The sequence below is a fragment of the Gavia stellata genome, chromosome 6, assembly GCF_030936135.1.
Source record: "Gavia stellata isolate bGavSte3 chromosome 6, bGavSte3.hap2, whole genome shotgun sequence".
Taxonomy (NCBI): Eukaryota; Metazoa; Chordata; class Aves; order Gaviiformes; family Gaviidae; genus Gavia; species Gavia stellata.
Genome location: NC_082599.1, coordinates 6,435,203 through 6,461,566, shown reverse-complemented (window position 1 = coordinate 6,461,566; position 26,364 = coordinate 6,435,203). Strand labels below are relative to the sequence as shown.

The 26,364-nt window shown below is 38.7% G+C and overlaps 2 protein-coding genes across 5 annotated transcripts in view; one reads left to right on the top strand and one right to left on the bottom strand.

Annotated features, from left to right (window-relative positions):
• WDR48 (WD repeat domain 48) overlaps positions 1–12,134 on the top strand; it is a 28,724-nt gene extending 16,590 nt beyond the window's left edge. For all 4 annotated transcript variants that reach the window (XM_059818335.1, XM_059818334.1, XM_059818338.1 and 1 more), the window contains 10 exons: positions 23–125; positions 437–534; positions 2,360–2,467; positions 2,863–2,959; positions 3,483–3,578; positions 5,747–5,852; positions 7,321–7,408; positions 8,363–8,439; positions 9,488–9,680; positions 10,178–12,134. In XM_059818335.1, the coding sequence (XP_059674318.1) occupies positions 23–125; positions 437–534; positions 2,360–2,467; positions 2,863–2,959; positions 3,483–3,578; positions 5,747–5,852; positions 7,321–7,408; positions 8,363–8,439; positions 9,488–9,680; positions 10,178–10,273 (1,062 nt within the window). In that variant the 3' untranslated portion in view covers positions 10,274–12,134. The remainder of the gene's footprint in view (positions 1–22; positions 126–436; positions 535–2,359; positions 2,468–2,862; positions 2,960–3,482; positions 3,579–5,746; positions 5,853–7,320; positions 7,409–8,362; positions 8,440–9,487; positions 9,681–10,177) is intronic.
• A 5,809-nt stretch (positions 12,135–17,943) lies between these two features.
• Positions 17,944–26,131, bottom strand: GORASP1 (golgi reassembly stacking protein 1). The gene is made up of 9 exons (XM_059818834.1): positions 26,069–26,131; positions 23,507–23,587; positions 22,255–22,458; positions 21,485–21,571; positions 20,991–21,121; positions 20,262–20,403; positions 19,474–19,618; positions 18,960–19,115; positions 17,944–18,247 (listed from the first exon to the last, which is right to left on the bottom strand). Exons 1-9 carry the CDS (start codon positions 26,129–26,131, stop codon positions 17,982–17,984), a joined length of 1,275 nt encoding a protein of 424 aa, XP_059674817.1. The 3' UTR covers positions 17,944–17,981.
• Between the last annotated feature and the right edge of the window lie 233 nt (positions 26,132–26,364).

Below are 26,364 nucleotides of genomic sequence, written 5' to 3'. Positions count from 1 at the left end.
ATTATTTTGTTTCTTTCTGTAGACTTTGAAGGGAATTCATAACTTCAGAGCATCTGGAGATTATGATAATGATTGTACCAATCCTATACCACCCCTGTGTACACAACCTGACCAAGTTATAAAAGGTAAACAGCTGTTTTCCAGAGGACCTTATAAAATCTGTTATCATTAGCAGAAATGGTAGATCTTTAAGACTGGCTCAAGTTTTTAGGTACCTGATACTATGATTTCAACTAAAACAAAGACAATGTGGTTATCATCTATCTAGTGTTAGTTACAGTTAAAATAGTGTTTAAACCTTGGTGGTATCTGAGTCTTACATAAAATAGTGAAGGCAAAGAACAATCACACATGTTGTGTTATACAGTTTAATTTAATGTAATATTAGAAAAAAAAAAAATCCCTGTAGTGACCTTAATTCTTGTTTGTTTGCTAGGGGGTGCTAGTATTATTCAGTGTCACATTCTTAACGACAAGAGACACATATTAACCAAAGACACAAATAATAATGTGGCATACTGGGATGTCTTGAAGGTAAGTATATAATTTTGGAGTAAGCATCTACTGTTGGATGATTAATTATTTTGTACCTCTTTTTATCTTTTTAGTGCATGAGATTCCTATGGTAGAAAGTCAGTCATCTTTCTGTTGCAAGACATAATGCAAAGATTGCTTTTTTGAAAGGGGAGGGGGCATTTCTGAGCTTTCTGCATTTTTGCCTGATGTGAGGCCAGGTATTGACATCTTCATTCACCTGAAATTCAGACCCTTGAATTCTCTCCTGAAAATAGTAATATTTGTTTTGATTGGGTTTTGTTTCAAAGAGGGCTCATAGAGGCCCATAGGCATGTCGGCTCAATGCAGTATAGAGTAGCATAAGAAAGCTACTGCTTGCAAAAGGGAAACCTGTGCTTCAGGTCCTGCTACAAACCCACAGATCCCAAGTGAGTGTGCTGACTACTAGTCTGTGGAGTGGTCTGAGAGCGTGAACTCACTGCTTCTTTTGTTAGTTGGCAAGATAGCAGGCAGGAAGGCAGAACTGGAAGGAAATTTAGCAGAAGGAAGCACGGCTCCTGCCTAGGGTTACTTGCTCCTGTAAGAAGAGAGAGACTTGGTGTAGCATTCTTTATCTTGCTTTACCCAATGATTGGTCAGAGGAGAGGAAAAAGAATGCAGAGAGAAAAGACTGGAATCCCAGGTCAGTGAGATGGTCAGCAATTTCTTCTCTTGCAAAATCCTGTTTGAAATACTACATCTTCTTTTTGTCTTGAGCTATGCAGTGTTCCAGCCAAGATTCATTAATGCAGTAAAGCATGGCCAGTTAAGTTACTGAGTTGCTGACTGAAGTGAGAAAGAAGGACATTAAGTTGAAGAATGTAGATTTGTACTAAAAACGATTTAGATGACTTCTGTGGAAAAATGAATAGCTTTTCTTTCTTTCTGTTTACAGTTGGTATATATTTAAGAACAATGTTAGATCTCAGAACCAAAGTCAAATGCTAATGTTAATTTATACCATCATTAAATTCTTTTTCTCTTTTGTTAGCAAGGGTTTCAGAAGCATCTCTTAGATATGTTTAAATACATATTCAGTTTAGAGATGGGGTTACTGGCCAGGTCAAAGTGTCATCTTATGTGTAGGATCACTGTGCTCTAAAGCTGAGACTCTTCATTGAGGATGCTGGAAGAAAAGAGGGTGGGTTTCTTACCTGTAGCTAGACCCTTCAATCTTTGCTTCCTTTAACTTTTCCTGGATTTTGAGGAAATAAGTCTTGCAAGGGTACAATCCTTAGTGTTTGCTTAAAGCACATGTTTCACGATGACTCTGCAAGTGGATTACAAAAATTTGGATGTTAACAGACTTACCTGAGGAGCTTTAAAAATAAAAGTATAAAATAAAACAGGAAAAAAGAATCTGCACACAAATTCACTCACTGCTGTTCCCATTGCAGCAGTTGTGTTGAATTTGTTGCTAAATTTGCAACAAATACTGGTGTTTGGAGAGTCATACTGAAATATTGATACTGATTGGGAGAAGAGGATGCTAGAAGACAGCTATCTGCTCAGTGTAAGGGAAAAATGTTTTTTATTAATGTGAAGTAATACTTCCATATCTCTCCACTGGCTTGATGCCACTACCTCAGAAATAAATAAAAATTACTTACCACACAAACTATTGTTCAATTTTTAGAGAAAAATGTGAACCTTTGCCTTGTGTGTTTCTGGACTACAGTACTCATGGAGAAATTATAAGTCGTAATCATTCCAAGTGTATGTGAAAGTCAAGTATAAGATTTGAAGTATTGATACGACTCAGTACTCAGAATTTAAAAACTTGTGTATTTCTTTTGGTGTACAGGCATGCAAAGTTGAAGACCTTGGGAAAGTAGATTTTGAAGAAGAAATTAAGAAGAGATTTAAAATGGTGTATGTGCCAAACTGGTTCTCAGTAGACTTGAAAACTGGGGTGAGATACAACTCCTAAATCTGTTGTTCTAATGTCATATTTCATATATTTTCATATACTGGGTGTTCACAAAGGTTTTAGTGCGTTACAAGTTTTGAAGAATGATCATCATTTATCTGATGGGTTAGATTTATTTTGAAGCGAAACAGTAAATTTTACCTCAGTTCTTAATAATCTGAAAAACAGGTTATTGTTTTCTTTCTCATGGTATGGTCGGTTTAAATCCACCAATACCAATTATGAATTAATACAGTTTGGTAAACAAAGTATGCTATCATGCATGTAGAAATTCTTTGTTTTGTATTCCCAGCTAAGTATGAAGAAAATAAATTTATAGGCTTGTTTAATACAAAACAACTATTGCATTCCTCTTCCTGGTGGTCTTTTTCCAACAGATGTTGACAATTACTTTGGATGAAAGTGACTGCTTTGCAGCCTGGGTTTCAGCAAAGGATGCTGGATTTAGCAGTCCAGATGGTTCTGATCCAAAATGTAAGTTTTAACTAATACTAGTGTTTTATTGAGGTGAAAAAGCAGAATAAATTCCAGTATTTGTTTCAGAATATTCCAGTGCCACATATGTCAGTCGCTGGTTGGATTTTAGGGCTTATTTTCTTGAGACTAAATTGTGCAGAGAATTCTTCAGTGAGAATGTTTGCTTTTTTTCTGAAACATTTCAGTCATGTTTAGGTTTTCTATTTAACTTGGTTTTAAACCTTCAAGAAGCAAAAGGGAAAAAAAATATTCCTAAACTTGGAACTATTACATTATCTAGAGAATGTTATAGCATGTGAGTGATCCAACAGTAGTAGTTCTAAAATCAGCTTTTTGTGAAAGATTGTAACATACAGCTCTGAGATTGAGATAAGCAGATTTCTGTGCTCATAAATAGTTTGTTTTGGGAACAGAACTACTCAAACTTCTGGGAAAGTTTTCAGCTGTGGATCGAATGTAGAGTATTAGGATGCCTACAGTTTTTATGTAACTGAAGTTCTACCCCACTATGTCTTGACAGTAAACCTTGGAGGGCTTCTGCTACAAGCACTTCTGGAGTATTGGCCTAGAACACATATCAATCCAATGGATGAAGAGGAAAATGAAATAAATCATGGTTAGTATTTTAATATTTTTCTTTTTTAGGATTTGTTCGTACATTCTGTTTGTTCATATTTCTGTTTCCTTAACAGATACAACTTGAGTTGTCTTGTAACTGTCTAGTTGTAAGATTAATGTTATAAGACTAATGCTTTTAATGCTTTTAAATTTGACTTACACCTAAATTTGATTTACACCAAAATTTGCTGAGTAGCTTTCTTCTGAAAGCTTAAGAACTCTAGTCCGTAGAAAAGTAGGTGAATAATGATTCTGAAGTTACAGAAACATGATGCCTTGATGAAAAACAATTACTGGCAAAACTAAGGCGTGACTTGGAAAAGAAACAGCCTAGATAATGACAGCAAAGAGCAATAGTTAGGTTATTCAACATTAGCCAGTATTCTCTTGACGTAAGTCCAATTTGCTTCTAGGTATTATGAACCATAAAAAATAAAAGAAAGATTTATTGGAAAAAAAATATATTCAATGGCTATTAGAATAATACATGGGGTAGGTCTATACAAAAACACCTTAAAGAGTGGTGTTGTAAGGTAATAATGCTAAGTCTAATCAGGCATGAGATAAAAAGCACAGCTATGTAAAATGTCAGATGGTGGCTGAATTTGGCAGAATAAGAGACTGTGTAACTCCTAAGTTTGAAATGAATTCAACCCAGATCAGAGTTGACTAAAAAGTCTTGTCTTTGGCAATTAAGAAATTACTTTCTACAGATAATGCAATTAAGAAAACTGTAAGTTCAGCAATATCTTGCCATTTTGTGACAAAGATTGTGCCAAGAGTTAGCTACTTTGTTCTCTCAAAAATGGTCTCCATGGAGGGTTACAGCACTTGGCAGGCTTTTCTCGATAAAATTGCTGATTCTCATACTTCTGTGTATTGGCAGTCTACAACTTGAGAGCCAGACAGTGTATGAGCAGTAGAACTCAGACTTTTGTATTGGTGGAACACTGATGATGCACTACTTATTTCTGTGAGTAGTTCTGGATTAGTGGAGTGTTTAGAATACTCACTACACAATCAGTCTTCATTTTCCCTTTCAAAAGTAACCATTAAGAAACTGACACTGAACGGTGACTTAAGAAGAGAAACTGTACCTGTTGGACACTGAAATTTGCGTAGACAAGAACTTAAATACACATATATATGTATGTGCAGTATTGTTCCTCTCAATTGTTAACAGAAGAGTTATGAAGAAATCTTTCAAACTGTAGGATTTTTCACTTGCTCTAACTTCAGTATCATATTCATCCCTTCTAAAAGAGAACAGATTTTGGTTTTTAGTTTCTTTGCTCAATACGATTTTTGATCTTTCTTTTAGTACATGTGTTGCTGGTCAGAAAGCTAAGAAATTATTAATCTCATGAGACTATGCCATTTAAATTTCTTATGTTGTTTGAATTCAACATCATGTTCAAATACAGTAATTAGATGCTGCAGTGTAATCGAGATGATCTTTCTCAAGTGAAAGGAAGGCATCTAAATACTTCTGTATTGTGTTTCAAGATATCTGGCTGTCTAAAAGCTACACTGTTCAACAGGTGCATAAATAATGCTGATTTTTCTTTAATCTTGTCCTGTCCATCTGATGTGGAATCAGGTTCTTCAGTGTTTGAAGATCACGCTGTTATAACTAGCTAAAAATAACTTGGATTTAGGATGCAGTAACTTAAAGGAAATGTGAGTCCAAGCTTTACTAGTACACTATTTTGATATCAGGCAAATCCAGGTAGAAGAGCAAAGCTAACATACTTCAGAGTTCTGTACTGTCAGTGTAGAGGGGAAAAATAGTCTTGTCTCAGCGGGATCTCTTTATCTGATTTCTAATATTAGTATTGTTCAGTTTGACAAATCCTCAGAATTCTGTTAAGGAATTGGAGAAAACTATTAATCAGGTTTTGGCTCATGAGCTGCATTTCCCTTTTCTCAAAGGCTTTTGAAACGGGCCTTCCTCAAACCTGCATTGATCTAGTTACTTTCTAGTTTTCCATTTATGTACTTGTTATGTTTTGGAAATGGGAATTTTCTTGTTGTTTATTAAGCTTGTGATTTTGTTAATCTATGAAATGCATTAGCTGTACGTGGAAAAGACATCTTTTTGGTCTACGAATACCCAGTTTTAAGGCCTAGTGCAGTCTCACTGTTATGTTTATTTTTTTCCAACAGTGAATGGTGAGCAGGAGAACAGAGTCCAGAAAGGAAATGGATACTTTCAAGTGCCACCACATACACCAGTTATTTTTGGTGAGGCTGGAGGACGCACTTTGTTCAGGTATTAAAAACTGAAGAGTGTAAATTCAGTGGCTAAACAATCACTTCCTTTGTGCAAGCAGAAATGTTATCAGAATGTAATATTTGCATCCGTTCTGTACTGTACATTCAAGACATGCCTTTGACAGGCAAAATAAGCAGCCATTAATAATAATTTTGCATTGTCCAACTGAGTATGTGAGTTTAAACATCAACAAGGTGTGGGATTTTACAACAGTAAGAGCTGCATGTTGTTCTTAGTTGTATGTCATAGCTTTGAGATCTTTTGGGTGCCCTCTTCATGCAAACTGATTAACTGAACTTTGGTTTAGAATGAAATTGTGCTGCTTTAGATTCTTGTAGAACTTCTCTTATGGGTCTGTTGTGCTGGTCTTTGAACATTAATGACTCAGTGAGGAGGATCTCCTGTCTAAGAGAGTTGGTTTCTGCTCCCAAAATTATAGTTGATGACCTATTAGAAGGTCCTAAGCTCTGGCAGGTAGGAGCACAGGTTCTGTATTGTAATGTCTATATGCTGATTACCCTTCTATTTCTTTTCATTCTATGTTGCAAAGCCTAACTGTGATATATGGTATGTCAGAGACAGTTTAATAGTGCTGCAAAACAAATGCCAAGCTTTCAAATACTGTGAAGCATTTAATATTTACTGACATAGTGGATTTTAAATTTGAGGGGTGGGGGATGTTTGATTTGTTGTTTTTGTTTCCCAGGCTGAATAGGCTCAAAAACTGTGTAACTTTCAGCCCATTAATCGATCAGTAAAACAGGGTAACCTTTTTCAGCTTTTTTTCTGCAGTATCAATGTATTTACGTTGTAGCTGGAGCTTAATATTTGCATCCATTCTATACTGGTGGATCTTATGTCTGATACAGCTTGCTCCCAAGAGAACACTGAAAAAGCACTGTTGGAGGGAGCAGGCCGTGCTTATTGGACCTGGGAGGTGGCTTGCCAGGACTCTCTGACAAAATAGTTAATTGGAATTTATAAAATTGTATGTGGCTTTGTTTCACCATTGTATGTGCGCATTTCCTAAAATTGTTTTTATTCTTTCCATTTGGTGAGGACTTAGCAGACGCTTTACATGCAAAGCTCCTTTTTCCCAAATAGAAAAGAATTGCTTTATGCCAGGTGCCTTTCCCCTTCCCCTGACAGTTTTGTGCTCCAACACACAAACATAGGCAATCCACGAGCAAAGTAGTTTTTTAAATTTCTCTGTGCCATAGCCTATAGTGTCCTGAGATACTTCTCCCTGTTTCTACTCCAGGGATCTGTCTTCTTCCTGCAGCTACTTTTTCTGGTCTTTACAGAAAATAAGTGATCACTTCCCAGTAAGTTTGATGATGTGAAGGGACAGCTGATCAAGTCCAAGCTCCCTGCCCATTAAAAGGGCAGGTCCTCTCCTGAAAGCTTTTTAATGCACATTACAATTATTGTTTTCATTCACAAGGGTTATTTCTGTATGTCTTAGGTTATTATGTCGGGATTCAGGTGGTGAAACTGAATCTATGCTTCTCAATGAAACTGTGCCACAATGGGTAATTGACATCACTGTGGATGTAAGTATCATGTGTATAGATTTTGCTTTTTTGTTTTGGGCTTTTTTTAGGTGAACTACAATTTTTTGACTGTACAGGATCTGAAATGACACTTTAAGTTTTTTCTGTTTTTATTTAAAATAAGTGGTCTCAAGGTCCGTATTCAAGATCCTTTGAGATTAATTATTTTTTGATGTGTCCAGTTAAGGTATTTTTGCTCACTGACTTTTGACAGAAAGTCTTAGAAAAAGAATTCAGAGCACTGTGCATAATTGGTATCCTTTTCAAGTGTGGAGCTCAGGAAAAGAAAATACTCTTCATATTGCAGCAGCCTTTTGATACTATATAATTTCCTTTGAAATAAATGATCATTTATTGTTGGAGAGGGAGAACCACCCGGAGTAACGATGGAATCTCAATATGAGTATAGTCGTTCTCCCCTTTATTCAAGCTTATAGAGTATATATAGACAGATGCCAAGAACACGCGTCCGCAACAGTTGTATAATTGGCTTACAGCCCCTGTTCACGCGCCAGGGCGGCGAGTGTGATTGGTACAGTGCTCTTGTACATGCACAGGAGCACTTCTCCTCTTCGTGGATGTAGCTCCTTCTTCTTGTTTACCATTCCACTGTCTCTTATCACATCAGGCTTTCAAGGACAGTTAGCGGTTCCCTCTGAGCCTTTCCTCTCATCAGAGACTGAGTTGCTCATGGGAATCAGATCGTGTCCCTTGTAACTAAGCCATTCCTCCACAATTTATATTCAAAATCCAGATGATATGTGCATCATCTAAATTGAAGCATCTGAGGAGTATGAGTAATTCGGAAGTTGGCTGTGCTGGTTATGTTGATTAAGAATCTCTCTTGGGTTTTTGGTAGTTAGGAGTTAAATATACTTCACATACCAGCAGGTAGAAATAGGAGCTGATAAAAGTTCATCCTAAATTAACACTTTTCAATTTGTTTCGTTCTAGAAAAATATGCCTAAATTCAATAAGATTCCTTTCTACCTCCAGCCTCATTCATCATCAGGGGCAAAAACTCTAAAAAAGTAAGTATTGCACATTTGACTCTCAAAACCACAGAAAGAGAATTGCAAGCTCAAAAAGAAAAACCCCAAAATGGTTTGCCAAAGAACTGTATTGTGCTTGATGAATTTGTCGAAGTTTCTAGTCATTTAAGCAGCATCGCTCTGAAGCATTGAATTATATCAGAATATTTGAAAGAACTGTAGGTTTCTTTTGGATTCAATGGGCAGTTGCTTAAGTCTATGCTAAGAAATGTCCAAGAACTAACTACTGAAATTAGACTGTCTTTTGTGGTATTTAATCAGAAAACAGAGGAACTTAGATTGTTACACTCTTCAGAACCACAGTTTTATATTATGTTTCCTATTGCTAACAGTGATGAATAATAGCTTTTTAAAAGGAAGAGGTACAAAACCTGACAGTAGGGAACGCAAGATAGTCTGCCTATCACATTAGCTGTAACTGGGAGCTATATAGGTTAGAAATCAATGCAGGTCCTCAGATATGAAGTCAGTGTCATAGACAGTATGCCTGCCATTTATATGCCACAATTTTTGGTATTTTCCACAAATGCCTAGTTCCTCTTTAAATCTTACTGAATTCCTCACATCAGAGACAATCTGTGAAAGAGGAGCTTCATAGGCTTTTTCTGTACTTTATGGAAAAACTCCTGCTGCTCATTACTTTAGCATGCCTTTCTTTTAATGTAGTAGGGTGAACAGCATATTCGGGCTTACCTCTTGTATTATTCCATATCCTCTGTCTTTCTCTTACTAATCCCTTATCTATTGAAAGATTGAGGGTTGTGTACAGTACTCTTCATCTAAGGTTTGATTTTTGATTCGGTCTTTTGAATATCTTACCACTTTTCTGAGTCCTTTTTGCTGCGTGAGTCTTTGGATAAATAGCTGTTATGATCATGGTATTCTGGATGATCCTGATAATTTACTGTTAAACTTATAATGAGCTTATCTGTGTACTTGCATAGTTTGCTACAGATTAAGGTATTGTGAAGATAATAAATATAGTTTCTCAAGTTTTTTCCTGCCAAACTTTGCTTACCTTATATAGAGACCGACTGTCAGCAAGTGATATGCTTCAGGTGAGAAAAGTGATGGAACATGTGTATGAGAAAATCATAAACTTGGATAATGAGTCTCAGACAACTAGCTCTTCCAATAATGATAAAGCAGGAGAACAAGAAAAAGAGGAGGATATTGCTGTGCTAGCAGAGGAGAAGATTGAACTTCTGTGCCAGGACCAGGTAAGTTACTTGAGCATTTTAGCCCATGAACAACTGATGTCTAGCAATGAATCAGTTGTGAATTTCTGAATACTGAGCTTGAAATATGCTATAGATTATTTGTTACCTTTAAAACTAAGTAAATGTTTTGACATCATGATAACAGGACTTCATACAATTCCATAGAGTTCCATTTCTAGCATTTTCGAATGGTTTTAATTCTACATTTCTAGCAGAGTTTAAAATTTGTCCAAAATCATGACTTGTCTAGTAAATGTAATAAGCACATGAAGATGAAATATTAAGGAGGTGGTTGTAGCATGAAGTTATATGTTACACTGGTAAAATCTTTCAGCAATGCAACAGGTTTACTTGCTAGTTGATAAATCCGAACCTTTGCATGGTTCATCTTTGCCAGTTCATCCATGGGATTGTTTTGTCCAACCAGAGTGTTTTAGCTTTGAATTTCTGACAGTCTAGGAGATTTGTGGAATAAAAGATGAATATTTACTATTTAGGTTTTGGATCCGAATATGGACCTCCGAACTGTAAAGCACTTCATTTGGAAGAGTGGTGGTGATCTGACGCTTCATTATCGCCAGAAATCAACGTGAAGGGAGTGGTGGACCCAAATGGTTACTTATTTACTTGACCATACTGTACTGGTTCCAAGAGTAGTACTATAGAAGCCCACTGAACCCCTAAGGTAGATGAGACTTCTAATGACTCAGTATGGATGGAAAGTATACATTTAATTGAAGTGACTAATAGATCTGTAATATAGAGGAAAAAAAAATCTATATGACTTAAACTAAAGTCTGTCCTAGTCTCAGCCAATGAGATGGGAAGTCCCTGAGTGGTTCGTGTTGTGTGAGGTGTACAGAGAATGGATGATAATCCAGTGCAGACTTTTGCTTCCTCCTTTTTGCTTTTGTTTTTACAGAACATAATATCCTCATCTGCTCATGCTTGATATGAAAGCGTTTTGGCCATATTAGTCACTGTGTTCACAATATAATTCAGAACTGCACACAAGGTATTTTTTAGTACATTCCATTCATAAAGTTCCTACAATGATTTCTCACAAGTTACTTAAACATTTCTACCACTTAAAGACATTTGGAAAAGAAAAACAGCAGAAAATAGGTATTGCAACTTGAAAGAATCAGCCCATTTAATTGCAAATGAAGGGTTAACATTAGACTTGTTTTAATACTGCAACGCAATTGTTGCTCTAGAGAGCTGTTGACATGCAGAATAAGAACACTAGATAAATGTTGTAGCAGGGTCAGTCCAATGATGCTGTGCATCATAATAGAGTGAACATGCTTTGCAGCAACTTAGAGATTTTTTTTTAAAATATATATATAACTACTTCCTGCACTGTGTCCTAGGTGTTCTAAAGACACACTAGTCTAATTTTTGGTAACTGCTCCAAAACTATGTGACATTTTGTTAAAACTTCAGACCATTCTGAAAATAACTTCATACGTTTAATGTTAAACTTTAGAAACTTCTCAGCAGATTTCATATTCATGATATAAAAATACGTATTCTTCTTTTCCGAAGTTTTATATGCAGTTGTTCTTTTGTTAGAGATTTATGCGGATCTTCTTCTCACTGTTATTTCTAAAAATCTGTGACTGTCATAGACTCATGGTAGTCTTTTATAGAGTTTAACTTATTGGGGGGAGGGGGTAAAGGCATTTCAACTTTTCGTGAGCAAATGGGGGGCTATCCCAGAAAACCATTTGTAGCCAGAACAAATTACAAATCCTCGTAAAGAAATTGTGTGAAAATGACTCTTGTCTGAAGCAGAAGCACAAGTGCCTTCAAAGGGCAGTATATTATTCGAGTTTCTTCAGGAGACATGTACTCTTGCCCTTCCTGTATCTTGCTATCAAGATTTAGGTTGAGGCCTAAAGAAAGTCCCAATAAATTATATTACTGGGATTGTACTGGTCAAACAAAAAGTAAAATATTTTTCATCGTATTTTATTTGAAAAAATAGTCAAATCATTACCTTCTGCAGTCTTAACCTAGCTATACAAACTCACCGCTTGAACAAAAAATATGGTTCAGAACTAAGCTAGCATGTCTTTTTTCCCTGTCTGTTGAGAACCAGTTTCAGTTTTTAATCCCCATTTCTGTGTATGCTCAGTTTGGCACAATTGTGCTATAACTGCACATTTTTAGTGATATTTGTGAATTAAATGGTTAAACAGAACTGTAACTTTTATTGATAATTGTCTGACTGGTATTTATTAATAGCAAGGGTCTACACTTGTTCCAACAGGCACTGTTTGGGTTTGGGTTTGTCTTTCTGTCCTGTTGTATCCATTGGAATTGCTCCCAGTAATTTTGTTTGAAATCAGCCAAGGTTGTATTTTTTCTTTTTTTTTTCTTTCTAACCATCCCAAAACACAGTTTCAGGAAAGATTGACAGAAGAGTCTGCCATGCCAGAAGGGTAAATGATGTTTCACAGTTGTATAGAATAAAAGGCTTTAGTTAAAATATTTTCCAGTTGTTTTGCGTATTGGATCAATTATGCAATTTTAGTGCTTGGACCATTGCAACTTAATGGTTGTACTACGAAGGACTTCAAAGTGCTTTGAAGCCTCAAGTAACGGAATGGCTGAAGAAATGGCAGTGCCTTAACAAAATCCCTTGAAGATGATCTTATAATACGGTTGGATATAAGAATGTTCGCAAGTGTGCAAGCCTTCAAATACAAGCTCTGAGATCCTGTTGAGGTGGAGAATGTGCTCGAGTAATGCTGTTCGCATGGCCAGTGCGTGCTTTTGTACTATGAAAGTATTTTGTGCTAACACCAATGATGTAATGCATAAGAAAAGGCAGCCCTGCTACAAGGGGCTCGTGCCAGTTGACACTGAGTTTTCCGGATGTGGAAAGGTTATAGCCCTGTAAGAGACACGTGGGAAGCCAAGACTGGGTTTCCTGATGCTGAAAATGCCAGTACAGAATACTCCAAAGCCTTTGCTTTGGGGACTCTGAACTGGGCTGCTCTCAGAGAGGACACAGTCATTCGGTGACCAAATGTGTTCCCAGAGACTCACAGCATCCACCTTGGGTGGAGCGTCAAGTGAGAGGAGTTTTTTTGCTACTCCCTTTTGATTTCTGTTACCTTTTCTGGAGTTGTGCTCTCTTTTGTAAAGAGTCCGGAAGGCAAGAACAGGAGAGGTCCCTGCACAGCATTCGGGAGTTAACGCGAGAGTCACAGCTCACGGGGGCATTATGCACAGAGACAGAGTTCCAGTTTGCCAGGATCATAGTCAGGGCCATTGATTTGTAGAAGTTTCTTTAATCTCCAAGTTCATATTGGAAAGGAGTTGTAAATCTATTATTTAGTAGCGTAACCTGTCTCCTGGAAAAACATTTAATTTATCAATGACAGGTGATTATTTATTTTTTTTCTCTTCAGGTGGGGTAGTGCAGAGAGCAGGAGAGAGGGGAAGGCTCAGTAGTTGCAGCTGAAGTGCAAGTATCATTTTAGGAAGAGAAGAACTACCTGAAGGATTTAGCACAAACTTTTAGAAACCCTAAAAAAGAATAATGCTCAAAATAAGCCATAGGCAGAAGGTAATAATGTAGTTCTACTTCATTGCCAGAAGTGGTGGGGAAAATAAGGGACTTACTTGGGATTTATTAGTTTGTTTGTCCATATTCCATGGGAGAGGGGCAAGCAGGGGACTGACAGGGCACTCCTCGGTTGGCCATCAGCAGAGCAGCGGCCCAGATCATGCAAGCTGAAGTGGGGGTGTCTGTTCAACATGTAGATCTGAGAGTTGCTAACTCAGGGGCAAGAGAGAAGTTGCAGAGGATAGTTTGCTGAGGTGAATTAGTGGGGAGGTGCCAGAGAAGGGGAGAGAATGCATTCGCCGAAGTTGAAGGCGTAAAAGCGACTGTTAACAGCATGAATCCAGTTACAGTACTCCAAATTTTGGCCAGTATGTTACACCGAGGTACTATTTTTTTCTTTCACAGAGGTCCCATTTGGGAGATCCCTAGGAATTGCCCAGGGCAAGGGGGTTGGAACTAGGTGATCTTTAAGGTCCCTTCCAACTCAAACCATTCTACGATTCTATCAAATTTCTTGAACTTGATCTTCAGCATCAATCTTTAAGCATCTGATCTTTCACTTACAGATGTGCTGAGGGCTCCTGAATAGAGCCAGGTGGAGTTACCACCCAGCTAGATAACAGAACTGTTAAAAGCACATGCACACTTAAATATCAAGAAAGTGATTGACCAAAATAGTTCCCTGTACTATGTAGTGGAGGTTTATCTGTAAGCAGCTGTACAAACATTGTGCAGGCCAGAGGTACTGATTAGAGAGTGGGTGGGACATGCCCAATCTCTCTCTGAGGCTATTGTGACAGTGCTCTAGCCATCTTTTTCATGGGACTGTGAAGGCTTAATTACTTTTTGTAGCTTAGAGTCACAAAACGCTAGGGATTGGAAGGGACCTCTGGAGACCATCCAGTCCAACCCCCCGCACCAGAGCAGGTTCACCTAGAACAGGTTGCACAGGAATGCGTCCAGGTGAGTTTTGAGTATCTCCAGAGACGGAAATTCCACAACCTCTCTGGGCAGCTTGTTCCAGTGCTCTGCCACCCTCAAAGTAAAGAAGTTCCTCCTTGTGTTTAGATGGAACTTGCTATGGCCAAGTTTGTGCCCGTTACCTCTCGTCCTGTCACTGGGCACCACCGAAAAAAGACATGTAACTTAAACCAAACAATAGCTTTGAAATTGCTGTTACAGCAGAACCAACACAAATTGGTGTTTGCTTAAGGCAAAAGCACAGAGGGAAGATGTGTGGACATTAGTGGCAGTGCCCAGGAAATAGAGTTCAGCACAGTCAAATCAAATGCATTGACTGACCTATAGCTGCTTTGACGGAGCAGCCAGAGGCAGTGGGGCCAAGTTCTTTCATAAGTGCTTGGAGGTGAAAATATTTGCCCAGTTATGGGGGAAGATGGAGTAGGGTAAGGGTGCTGAGGGGAATGCTGGATTAAAGACTTTTCCCTGGGAGTGTGCCTCTGCTGTTTTCAATTTCTGCTAAATTCATGGTGCAGGAGCACAGGGGTGCTGGAACAGCTGAAGTCTCCTGCTTCCCCAGTTAGTGCTGTAATCCTTAGTGCCAGGTGAGATTAAATTCTGAGCCCCAAAGCAGCTGGAAATGCGTAATTCAAGCCCATCAGTACACACATAAGTGGTGTGATCTCTACTCCACTTTGCAGTTTATCTTCCTGTAGTATTTCTCAGTTACAGCTAAGAGGAATTCAGTCAAGCATGGCAACTTGGATGAGCAGCTTCTGAACATCGCCTGGAGTAAGACAGCAGAAGATTCAGTAAACTTCCACAGCAGGCTTGCTGATTTAAGAGGGAAAACAAAGTCATCGCTGCCTGAATTTGATATTTCAACAGTTCTTACTAGTAGTTGTTCACCTTAAAGACACTAAATACTTCCATTCACACATTTGAGTTCAGCTGGAATTAGTTCAGCTTCTGTATTGCTGCTAATAATGAGATTTGCATGTTTATCTCTAGGATGGTTGTTTCCTTACCATCATTTTTGGGGGCTAGGATCATGCTTAGTACAGGGTTATGCTGTCCAAAGTTCCCATGAATCAAGTAGTTTACTTCAGAAGGGAGGGCTTGGTCCAACCTGCTGAAGTTAGCCTTGCTTGGGGCAAGGTTTGATCAAGTTGCTCCAGCCTTTGTTGAGCAGAGTTGCAAGCATCTGGGTGGATGGAGGTCCCACAGCCTCTCCCAGTGTCCATCCTGTGTTTAACTGCCAGCACCCAGGTGCTCTGGCTCATCAGGGTTGGCAGAGGCATGGCTCAGTGGAGACAAGCTTTGCCTAATCCTTGCTGTGATACTTGAGCTCCAGCTAGCCTCTTTCTTTGGATTTAATGTATGCCAGACTTGTGTCCAGGAGAACCAGAGCCACTCTCAGGAGCTTCCTCCACCCTTTTTATTTTGAAACTAGTTCCAATCAGCTTTCTCACTTCTGCACCTATGAGTAAAAGAGTATTTTCCACTCTTCTTTGTTTCAGCAGGGAGGTAGCTTCAGGCATCTCAGAAGGCAGTCTCCAAATTGTCAAGAGAAAAGGAATTTGAGGAGGAAGAGGTTAAACTCTTCACCTCCTTTAGCATTTAAATGATAAAAACATGCTACTGCTAGAGATTTAACTCACTATTTAGTTTTTTAAGTGGGTATTTTAGACCATTATGAAAAAAGAATCAAGTCCTCTTAAAAACAAACCAACTCCCCACCCCCATTCCAAGAGCCAATTAACATCAAGTAGGCTGGACACAGACTGCCCTCAGCACTGAGCCATTTATTACTGCAACATTTTAGATTCAGTATGAGTTTTGACATTCCCTGGTCTGAAATTTCTAAAGAGTGCTTACGGTACAGCACCACTTAAACAAGCTCTACCAGCTTAAAAACCGTTTTGACAAAGGTGTAAGACTAGAAACAGTCCTGAATAAACAGCAACAAAAAACCCCAAATAGATTACATAGCTTCAATCATCAGGCTCTGAGACCAAACAAGCTTACCAATAGCTTAAATTACATTTATTTTTAGTGTTTGGCTGTTCACCCTTGGTTTTTTTTTTTTACAGAAGAAAAGAGGAAATTATTTTAGCAATATAGGAAAAAGTCTGTTCACTATTAACAGACAATTTAGCAGACTAGATTTCAAATCTCTTAATTCTACTACGTTCAGTTAAGGCTTAATCATTCTTCTTCAGAGCAGAAGGTATTTTGACGATCCTGTTCAGAGATACTGTATTTTATGTGAAAGCAGTACTTAAGACTAACAGAGATGAAGGAACATAAAGGACAGATTTTTACTTAAGGGTATACTCATCTGAAGACTTCTTGGTGTTGCAACTCCACTGCACCCTTTTGCTGAAGCCAAGCTGTCAGGAGCAAATCCTTACCACCCAGACTCCCCATCCTGCTTTGCTACTAGATTTCAGCCTAGTCAGCCATTTCGCTTACTGACCTCCATAGGGCACGATGTAGAAACAGATCAGGAGACAGGGCAGAAAAAAGGAAAGTAAACAAGACTGCTAACTCTAGTTTATTAGCTTAAACACCCACCTAACCTTGTACCCCATTCTCTTAATTTATGAAGGATTTTCACCACGTATGTACCAGCTATAGCTAAGTTATTCCCAATCTACAGCTTTAAAATTCCATGATAAATCACTGCCCTGAGGGGTATGAAAACACCCATATTTCTTTCATAGCTTGTTTCATGTTTGCTACTACATTCAGCAGCTATTTGAAGACAAGTACAAACCAAACAAAAAAGCTACATAAAGCAATAGATGTTGCTGCACTAATGTGTTCCATCCCCATGTCCTAAACTTGTAACAATTCGTATAAAAAGGGTAAATAGAAAAGCAGAACTGAGGAAAATCTATTTCTCTGTCACTACATAAACCAAGACATACTCAACTCCACTTGAAAAGGTTAATCACCCTGAAAACACATGGCTCTGACTTAAAGTCATCATTGACTTCAGTTTGTTTCAAATAAACATCTTTGTTTCCCACCCCCCCTTTTTTTTTTTTAATTGTGAGACCACCACATGATCCATTGAAGAGCTGAAGTGAATGACAGGACCCACCCACATGATTTTGTCTTATTATATGCTGCAACTTCAAACCATATGGTACTTCCTTTCCTGCAAAAGTAGTTATAGAGAAGGTACATGAATAACTGCTACAGAGAAAGGCCTCTAAAACAAGAAAAATAACAGTTTGCAGAGTAGTAAGTAGGAATAAAGACACCTTGCGGTAAGAAGTGCCTGGAAAGTCACAAGAACTGTCTAATTGAGGTGAACCGTTAGAAAAGCTTTCTAGCAAGTCAAAACCATAATTTTTTTTTTTAACGCCATCAATCATACTGAGAAAATCCTCATTAAGTGTCACTGTTCAGGCAGAGTGCCTTCATAAATACATTCCGGAGCATTTGTAGGCAAACAAATTCAGGAACTTGACATTTTACCAGTCTCCAACTTGTTTCTGCATTAGATTTCTCCATTGATTTGATGATTTTTGGACAGCATTCAAAATCTGAACACAGATCAATCCATTAAACAATGATTGGAAAAGACAATAGGATACATATTTCATATGATTTCTTTTATAATATTGTCTACACTAACAAAATAGAATAGCTGTAATTTTTTTTTTCAAGATCAGAAAAATATTCTAAGCTGTAGTATTACAGCATATGGCAGTCCGTAAACAAAAGCAGCATCCACTTCACTCATGACCTTACACAGATTCTTCTTCTTCACATGCTGCTTCATCATCTGGTTTCATTGGAGTAGTGGTTAATGAGCTCTCAGTACTGTTTAAGAGCAGCTTTGTTTCTTGGTTATCGGGATCAGTTCCTAGTGTTGTTTTGGAAGAAATTTCATTAGGAAGAGCAAAAGAAGGTAAAGATGGAACTGAAGGCAGTAGGTCGTCCAACTGGGGCTGCTTCACTGAGCCTTCAGAATACATGGTTACATCTTCAGGGTCCAAAGCTGCAGCTTTTTCTGGGAAATGGAAATCATTCGTAAAGAAACAAAAGCTGTCAGGCTAACAGGCAGTGCTTCTGGTTACCGTACGTCTAGGAAAATCAGCCCAAATGAGACACCTCGTACAGGCACATAACCAGATTCACAACTGTCAAATACATGAGCTTTTTTTCTCAGTTCTCCCCAAATCCAGAAAATCTGATGGTGCAAGCAGGTTTTTAAGAGACCACAAACCATTTGGTCGGCTGTATTCTTATGCTAGAGATGTTTTATTTCATGTTACAACTCTTACCCACCCCACCTTTTAAAACGGAGAGGTATCCATAATATGAAGATTTTTTTTTTTTTTTAAATAGAAAAGTCACTATTAAGATGACTGCAATTTTGCTTTCACTTTACAACTGTAAAGACAAGCCTGTGGTACAAAAACTCTTTTACACCGATTTTAGAAATACCTGCTTTTAGTGTCAGTGTAATTTAGATCATCAACATTTTCATTTAAAGAAAAAGACACGCACATTCAATAATCTTATAAAAAAACCTGTTAGTTTTTAGTCTACTTCTACACCTGATTTCTGCGACTTTTCCATCTCATTTTAGCCCATCCCCTGTCTGATTTTTCTTAAAAACTGGCTTATTTCCAAAAATCATGATACTGTTGAGCAGGCGTGACTTGGTGCCATTCCAGAATCTAGGTCAGAGGCTTAAAGGAAATCTTGAATACACTTACCAAAATAAGCAGAAGCATCATTGTTCGATATTAACTTTTCAGTGCCTACTAAAGCATCTGCTGCTGGCATGTTGAGGGAGGCAGATGAAGACACGCTGGACACTTTTGATAAGTTAGTAAGTTCAGGAAATGAAATACCAGACATATCTAGAAACCCTGAGGGAGAAAGCAAATATTACAGTACTGTTTTAGATATAACACAAAATTCTAGACTCAAAAAGACATGTTATATCCAGACTGAAGTCAGTGAAGTCCCCTCCCCACTAAATGCAAATAAATTTAACCTAAAATTTAGCTGATATCAGTGGAAAGACTTCTGCAGAATGTTGACCTCAGTCAGGCTCACAGTACCCAAATTCTACAGCTCTGAAATCCAGTGAAGTCAAAAACTTTAAGGAAAACAACTACCAGTGCTCACAGTTCTGCATTTAAGTCTCAAACTTGTTTGAGACCATATTAGTTTACTTAGATGTCCTCTAAAGAATTGCTGAAAAAAGCACCCAAGAAAATATACCTGGATCCATAACTCTCTGGAGAGGGGGAGGAGGAGAAAGCGAGCTTTCTGGTGAATAACCACTCATTTCTTGATCTGTGGAATGATCCAAGCTCGTAACTATTTCAGAGTTGTCACTCTGAGAAATAGGTGCCAATAATGGAGTCTAGAATAACACAGTAAGAAGGAAAAGCATCTTTTTATATTGAAAGCTTCATCTGAAGAAGACCTTCCTGTGAAAGCATTCTGCCTCAATCTCCAAGTACACCAATTCAGAGAGAATGTACAATGCCAAAACTGACAGTCAAGCCACTAATTAGGACATGTTCCAACGTAGCCTTTTAAAGCCAGTACGCTCTTAGAAGAACAGTCCATACTTAATTCTTGTAGGTGTGTTTTATCTCCTAGTGAGAAGGGTGTTCTTCTACTGTGGCTCTCATTGACTGATACAGCTGTAGTATGCAAGTCTTCAAAACAGGAAGAAAATACCTGGCAAAAATTTATACCAGCCAACACTAGGGAAAGAGTAATTCTAATCTATGTAATTGCACCCAAATACAAAAGAATATGGAAAAATACCAGCTGAAGGTTTGAGGAGAAAATAAAGGGTACAGCTCAGCAAACAGAGTTTCTTGCTCATGCTACCCTTCCTGTCATCTGCTCAGCATCATCAGCTCTCACGTTCCCTTCACCTAACTCCATTTTGTTCAAGCAAAATTGTATGCTGTACTCAAATGTACTGTATTATGAATGTTCCAACAAGGAGAAAATTTTGCAACTCCAGAGAACATAACTAATTTCTTATATACCTCTGTGTAACCGTTAGTAGATGGTACAGGAGTTCCAGCTTCTGGTAAGGGTGAAGGTGGTTTGCTTTCTGGCTTTTTCTTCAATACTACAGACTGTGTTGGAATTCTGTGCAAATAGCCATATCCAATACCACATCCTAAACTGTACAAGAAAAGTAAAACAACACTTGGGGGGAAAAGAAAAAAAGGGTGTTCTTAACAAAGCTAGTAAGTGTTTTAAATTTTGACTCTTTAAAAACAAGAAGAGTTTGAGTCTTTAATCTATAGCAAGAAACACCTACCTGCAGGAATCATTTCACTTATAGTACTCAGGGAGCACTCTGCAATTTACATTTAGAGATACATAGCTTAGCTTTCAGTTATTATTTTTATATATTTACAAAAAAAAAGAAAAAATGTATCTTTACAATATATACCCTATTTGGATTTTGTTCTTGGTTTAACTGAATGTTTGACTGTGAGAACATAGCTAGTGAATCTACCACCAGGGAAGTCAACACAGGTTTTGTCATCGGTTCCAGCTCAAACAGGCTTAGATCCAGAACACACCCAATTCCTAGTTCTAAGCTGTTTCTTTTCCGGAAAGATGAACAGTTCTGTGTGACAAGTGTAAGAAAACAAGGCTTAACTTTAAAACAGCAAGCTGTAATCAATAATACTCTTAACAGGAGCTAATTTACAGTGAGTATATAGCCTGTCATCAGCCAGTGACTGTCTGGAGATCAGTACCTTCCTTCTCCACCCCAAGCTCCATTGGGAGTCACAACTACCTCTCGAATGGAATCTGCTTCAGTGTTATAAACCATCAGCTTCAGCGGCTTCCCCTCATGGGATTCAATCAGTGAAAAGAAATCCTCTGACTAAGAAAAAAAGACAGTAGTAGTTATTAAACTCAAACGTGCAAGACAAGGAGCAGGAAGCAAGTTAGCATTTTACGTAGTTATTCACTTCAGCAAGAGATATTAAAAACCCAGAGACAGACTAAAACTCAGTAGTGTAGTTTGATCTTTATGGGCAACTTATTTTATTGTCACGTTAAAAAAAAAGATAATGTTTACCTCAACCATAAAGCATCTGTCATAAACATTAATGTCCCAAAATCCCAAAAAGCTAGCCCCATACATTTGATATAGACACAATCAGATTTATAAAAAAACCAAACCCTACAATATACGCTTGGCAGGCACGAAGACAATCACTACTTGAAGGAACATGCACCCTACCTCCTGAAGAATCTGATCAGATCCAACAATGTAGTCAGTGTACGGCTGGAGACCAGCTAGAGCTGCAGGAGATGCAGGTTCAACATCCTGTTAAAGAATGACATGTGTCATCTGCACTCGCAGTAGGATAAACTACCCCAAGATCAAAAAGGAAATCTAATTCCAAAAACAAAACAAGGAAAGAACATTTTGTTTATGGGACAAAATAGACGTAGACTGTTCAAGGACTTCTAAGTGTGACATCTTGTAAAACATGCTGAATAAGACAGACCAAGATACTACCAATTCAAAATGAGATACTCTGAAGATGTTGAAAAGTTGCATTTATTTAAACAACCAAAAACATAAGTCTCTCCTATTCTGTTCTACTCTTTAAGCTCTCCCTCTTAATTTTAAAATATTTTTTGGTGCTTTTTGTAACATTATTATTACTTTGATAAAGTTCAGCCAACACAGAGACATCTCTTGAGCCAGAATATTTTTTGCTTTTGCCATTGATTCTTTAGACAAAAGACAAAAAAAAACTTCTCCCCATCACAAACTATTTGGTCTGGTTGGGATGGAGTTATTTTTCTTCAGAGCGACAGGCAACATGAACAGTCACCCACTACTTGTCCATATTCAGATAGCTCAGACAAACTGTCAAGACTGTGTTCCCTTCTTCTGTGTGACTTCAGCACTGTGCTGAAAGTACAAGTTACTTCTAACCATTACACTTTAAAACAAGGTTGTATGAGCATTAAACGAGCCACCAAAGAATTTTGTCTCACCAAAACATGCCACACGTGTTCATTGGCTCCCTGGAAACTGCAGAACCTCACACTGGCTCCAAGAAGACCTTGTCCTCCCCACATGTTACTGGGGATCACCTCCACCTCTCTTATTTTCATTGTTTTGATATTATACACCTCCAGCTTCACTGCTTTTTCGGCATTTGCCTTCAGCAGATCTTTCAACATATTGTTTTCTTTATTCTGTAGAGCACAGAGAGAGGTATATGATTAACATTATTTCTAGTTGCGCCTGTAACATAGATGTTACTACTACTACTATTCTGTCTGTGGCAGAATTTGGATACAATGAACCAAAACCATCAAAGTTTAGGCTCAGTGTCTCACCATCAGTCCCAGCAGTTCAATTTTCTTTTATCAGAAAGAAGTCAGTACTGTGAGCTCATGTCCCTTTATATAAGTAATTACTATTATTCAGTTTCATCACTTCGTTTCCTGTTCTTCATAACTGCTGTTAAATAACAACAGCAATATTAGATCTTAACTACGTAGTCGTAACAATAAGCAGAAACATTTTACTTCATGCCTCTGATCCCAGTCCTTACTCAACAGCCCTTGCAAATTGACTCTGAAAAGACAGACTATTTGGGAGTAGCTTAGAGAACTACCATTATTTTTGATCTTCCACCAAAATCTACCATTATAACAATCATTTCCAGAAAGACACCTCCACTAATGAAAACAAGAACGACTTAATGCATTCAGCCTGTATGTAGCTAGGATGAAGCATACAGCCAAAGCTGTGAGCCTTTTAAACCAAAAAACCACCAAACCAAAACTCAACTCTTCTCTCATAACTCACCGTACAAGAACTGTGTTCCCAGTCTTAAGTATAAGCAGACAGGCCATGATTCTTTTTCATGTTTTATCAAATGTTGGAACAAGTTTGTTTAAACAAATGTTGAGCTTTTACCATTGACTCACCAGTTCAACATTCACATTGTGGCAGAAAATATGCATGAATGAGTAATATCATAAACATTGTGTTAATCTGTTAAGAAGTTAAGATGACTGAAGGCATAAATAAAACTTTCCTCAAATTTGGATCCAGCCAGAGAGGAGACTTTGAACACCACCAAGTTTTACTTTACCTTTTTAATGCCATATACAATGTCCAATATGAAAAGCTTTCTTTACCATGACAGCTTTGGCTTCTACCTTTCATCATTACAACACCCATATTTCATGCAGCGGGGAAAAAAAAAACCAAATAAAATCATTTGAGGCTTACAAGCCTAGTGTGTCCTATGGCAATGATAAAATCAAAGAAAGGTTCCAGTCCTCCTTGTTGAGCTGGGGAGTTTTCTTGAACCTGCAAAACATACATTTTATTTTTATTATACTTTGATCTCTAGTTACAGTAAGGGACAGTGTTAATCTTTACACTTGATTCAATATTTACTTTTGAGTTGAATCAGAGATGAGATACCAAATGACAGACCTCAGGAAGCAGTCCACAGTTGTGATCTTATTTTTATAGCATTATGAACAACTGGTGTCCTAATTAAGCTGTAAAAAGCAGGTTTCAAACCCCATACAAGACAGAAGTATTGTGATGCAAAGTGCGCAGCATGGCATTATTAAATATTAAGGGCTTTGGAGAAGGGCTTAGTTTTCAAAGTGCTGCTTCAGGATTTTCTTCCATGGTACTAATAGCTTGAGCACATTGAGAATCCCTAATTACATCACAGCCTTTTTTTTTTTTTTTTTTAACGTAAACACAATTTACAGTTAGGTTCCCACAATTTACAGCACATTAGAATAGAACACTCAGAAGAGTACGCTACAAACGCATGGCTAACCACAAGTACTGGGCAAGAAGATTGCCATCACTTACAGAAGATTCACAAGAAATAAAGAGTTGCGACATCTCAGTTTCATTATAAGCAAGTTATCATAAAACAGACATAATAAAGAAATATACAAAATAGCTATTAGATTGCATTCACACCAGGAAAAAAACCACCAGAAATTACACAGAACTTGATATATGCAGAGTATATCCACTTCAAGGTATACTAACAAAGCAACATAATATTAAGGGATCAATTGCAAACATGCTAACCGTTCATGATGCTTGTAACTTTACTTCATGTAAACTCAGCAGTACAGCCCATAACCTGCAATATATTTGACTCCTGAAAGCCACCCCACAATTTAAGCGCTAAGTTAGAACCCACACATCATCTAAACTAAAAAGTTCATCGCTAGCAAAGTTAAAACTGATACATCTTATATTTGGTCTCGTGTTACCAAACAGCTGTATTTTTTTAAAAAATAAAGTTGTATCGGTATTGGGACTTTTGCTGGCATAACTGTCTATCCAAGTTATAAAATATATAAAGTAATAGCATAGTTACTTCAGCAAAAGCTTTTAAAGCAAAAAAAAAAAACAAACCATGCTTTATTGTTAATCTGTCAAGACTGACCACTGTAACCACAATTGAAGTAGGAATTATTAACTTTCATCACAATGCTAAATTGCAACAAAAGCAAACAGCCGGCTTATACTGAACCAAGCTGAAGGTTAAGAAGAGTTTACCCTACATCCCAATTCCAAATAATGCGCAAGAAGCCTTACAATGAAACTATCACGTAACACAATGTCAAGGATGAAAATTTACACAAAAAGAAATACATGGAAGTTATTGGGAAGTTCATGACGTTGTTCAGATGTCTAAAAGCCATACAGATTCCCACACAAAGCTGTAAGTTGTAAAAAAAAGCCTGCAGTATTTGGTTTTCAAAACCAACACCATATCAAAAGTTGCATGAATTCCCTGGGGAAAAAAAAAAGAATTACTGTCTCCTGCATACTGTAGGTCACCAAAATCATCCTCCAGAACAGACAACTGCACTTAACATAAAAGGAGGAGACATTTCATGACCAACAGTCATTTCTGATGTAGTTAACTCAATTAAGGAGACTGACAAAAGCTGATCTCACAACAACGCTAGCACCCTAAACACACCTTGGGATGCTGAGAAACACAAACTGCTGATGAATTGGAAAGCAGCACGTGGCAACAACATTTTCACTCTTATTTCAGGGAGAAAGACCACCAACTAAAATGAAAGGATAAGTTAACAGTTGTTGCATAAGTTATCAGCAATACCTCTGCCTATCTTTAAGCTCCAAGATACACATTTAAACAAACGTGTGTGCAGACAATTTGCCAGACAAAGGAGTTACAACAAATTTGCATTTAGATACAGCACTGTGAGACGTAGACCCTCAGGAAAACACCGGCTGGAGTGGCAACTAACCCCCAGCCGAGATGCTGTAAAGATCCGCAGAGAAATTAGTCAAATCTTCAAGTCAAGGGAATCTGGAGGTGAGCAGGGAGAGAGGACTACACTACTTTAAAAGTATTTAAAATTCGTCGAAAGAAGCACAAAAGGTTCTCCTCGGTTGTCCGGCAGCCAAGACATCACAGGGCAAGACTCCAAGCCCGGTGAAGCCGCCGGGGCGGGTGGGAGGCCCCGCCGGGCGGGTACCCACTGCCTACCGGGAGCGGTGCGGCCGCTCCTCCCCTGCCGTCGTGGCAGTTCCCTGGATGGAGCCAACCGGTGGGGGCCAGGGAGCCCGCCGCCGTGGCCGCAGGCCCGCTGCCCCGAGCCCAACACCCTCTCCCGTGCCGGCCTCGGCCTCCCAGAGCCACCACAGGCCGGAGGGGGGAAGCGGGACCCCCCGCCCCGCCAGACCCCCCCTCAGCGCCCGCCGCCCCTCACAGCCCTCCCGCCCTCTCCTCCCGCAAAACCGCCCCCGCGGGCCCGGCAGCGGCCGCCTCACCCCGTGTACGTGGAAGCCCTCGGCCCCACCGTCGGGGACCTCGGAGCTCGAGCCCAGCCCCATGCCCACCACCGCGGGACAGGACGCTCAGGCGGCAGCGGCGGCGGCGGCAACAGCAACGAGGACCTCCCTCGCGCCGCTCCTTCAGCTGAGGGCGTCGCAGGCCTGAGCAAGCGAGCGCCGAGCGCAGCACCCGCGCAGGGCAGAGGTGAACAAGCGTTCAGCTCTACTCCGCTCCCTGCCGGCCTGGTGGGGTGTGTGACGCGGTGACGCCCTTAGCAACCGGGGAGGGGGCG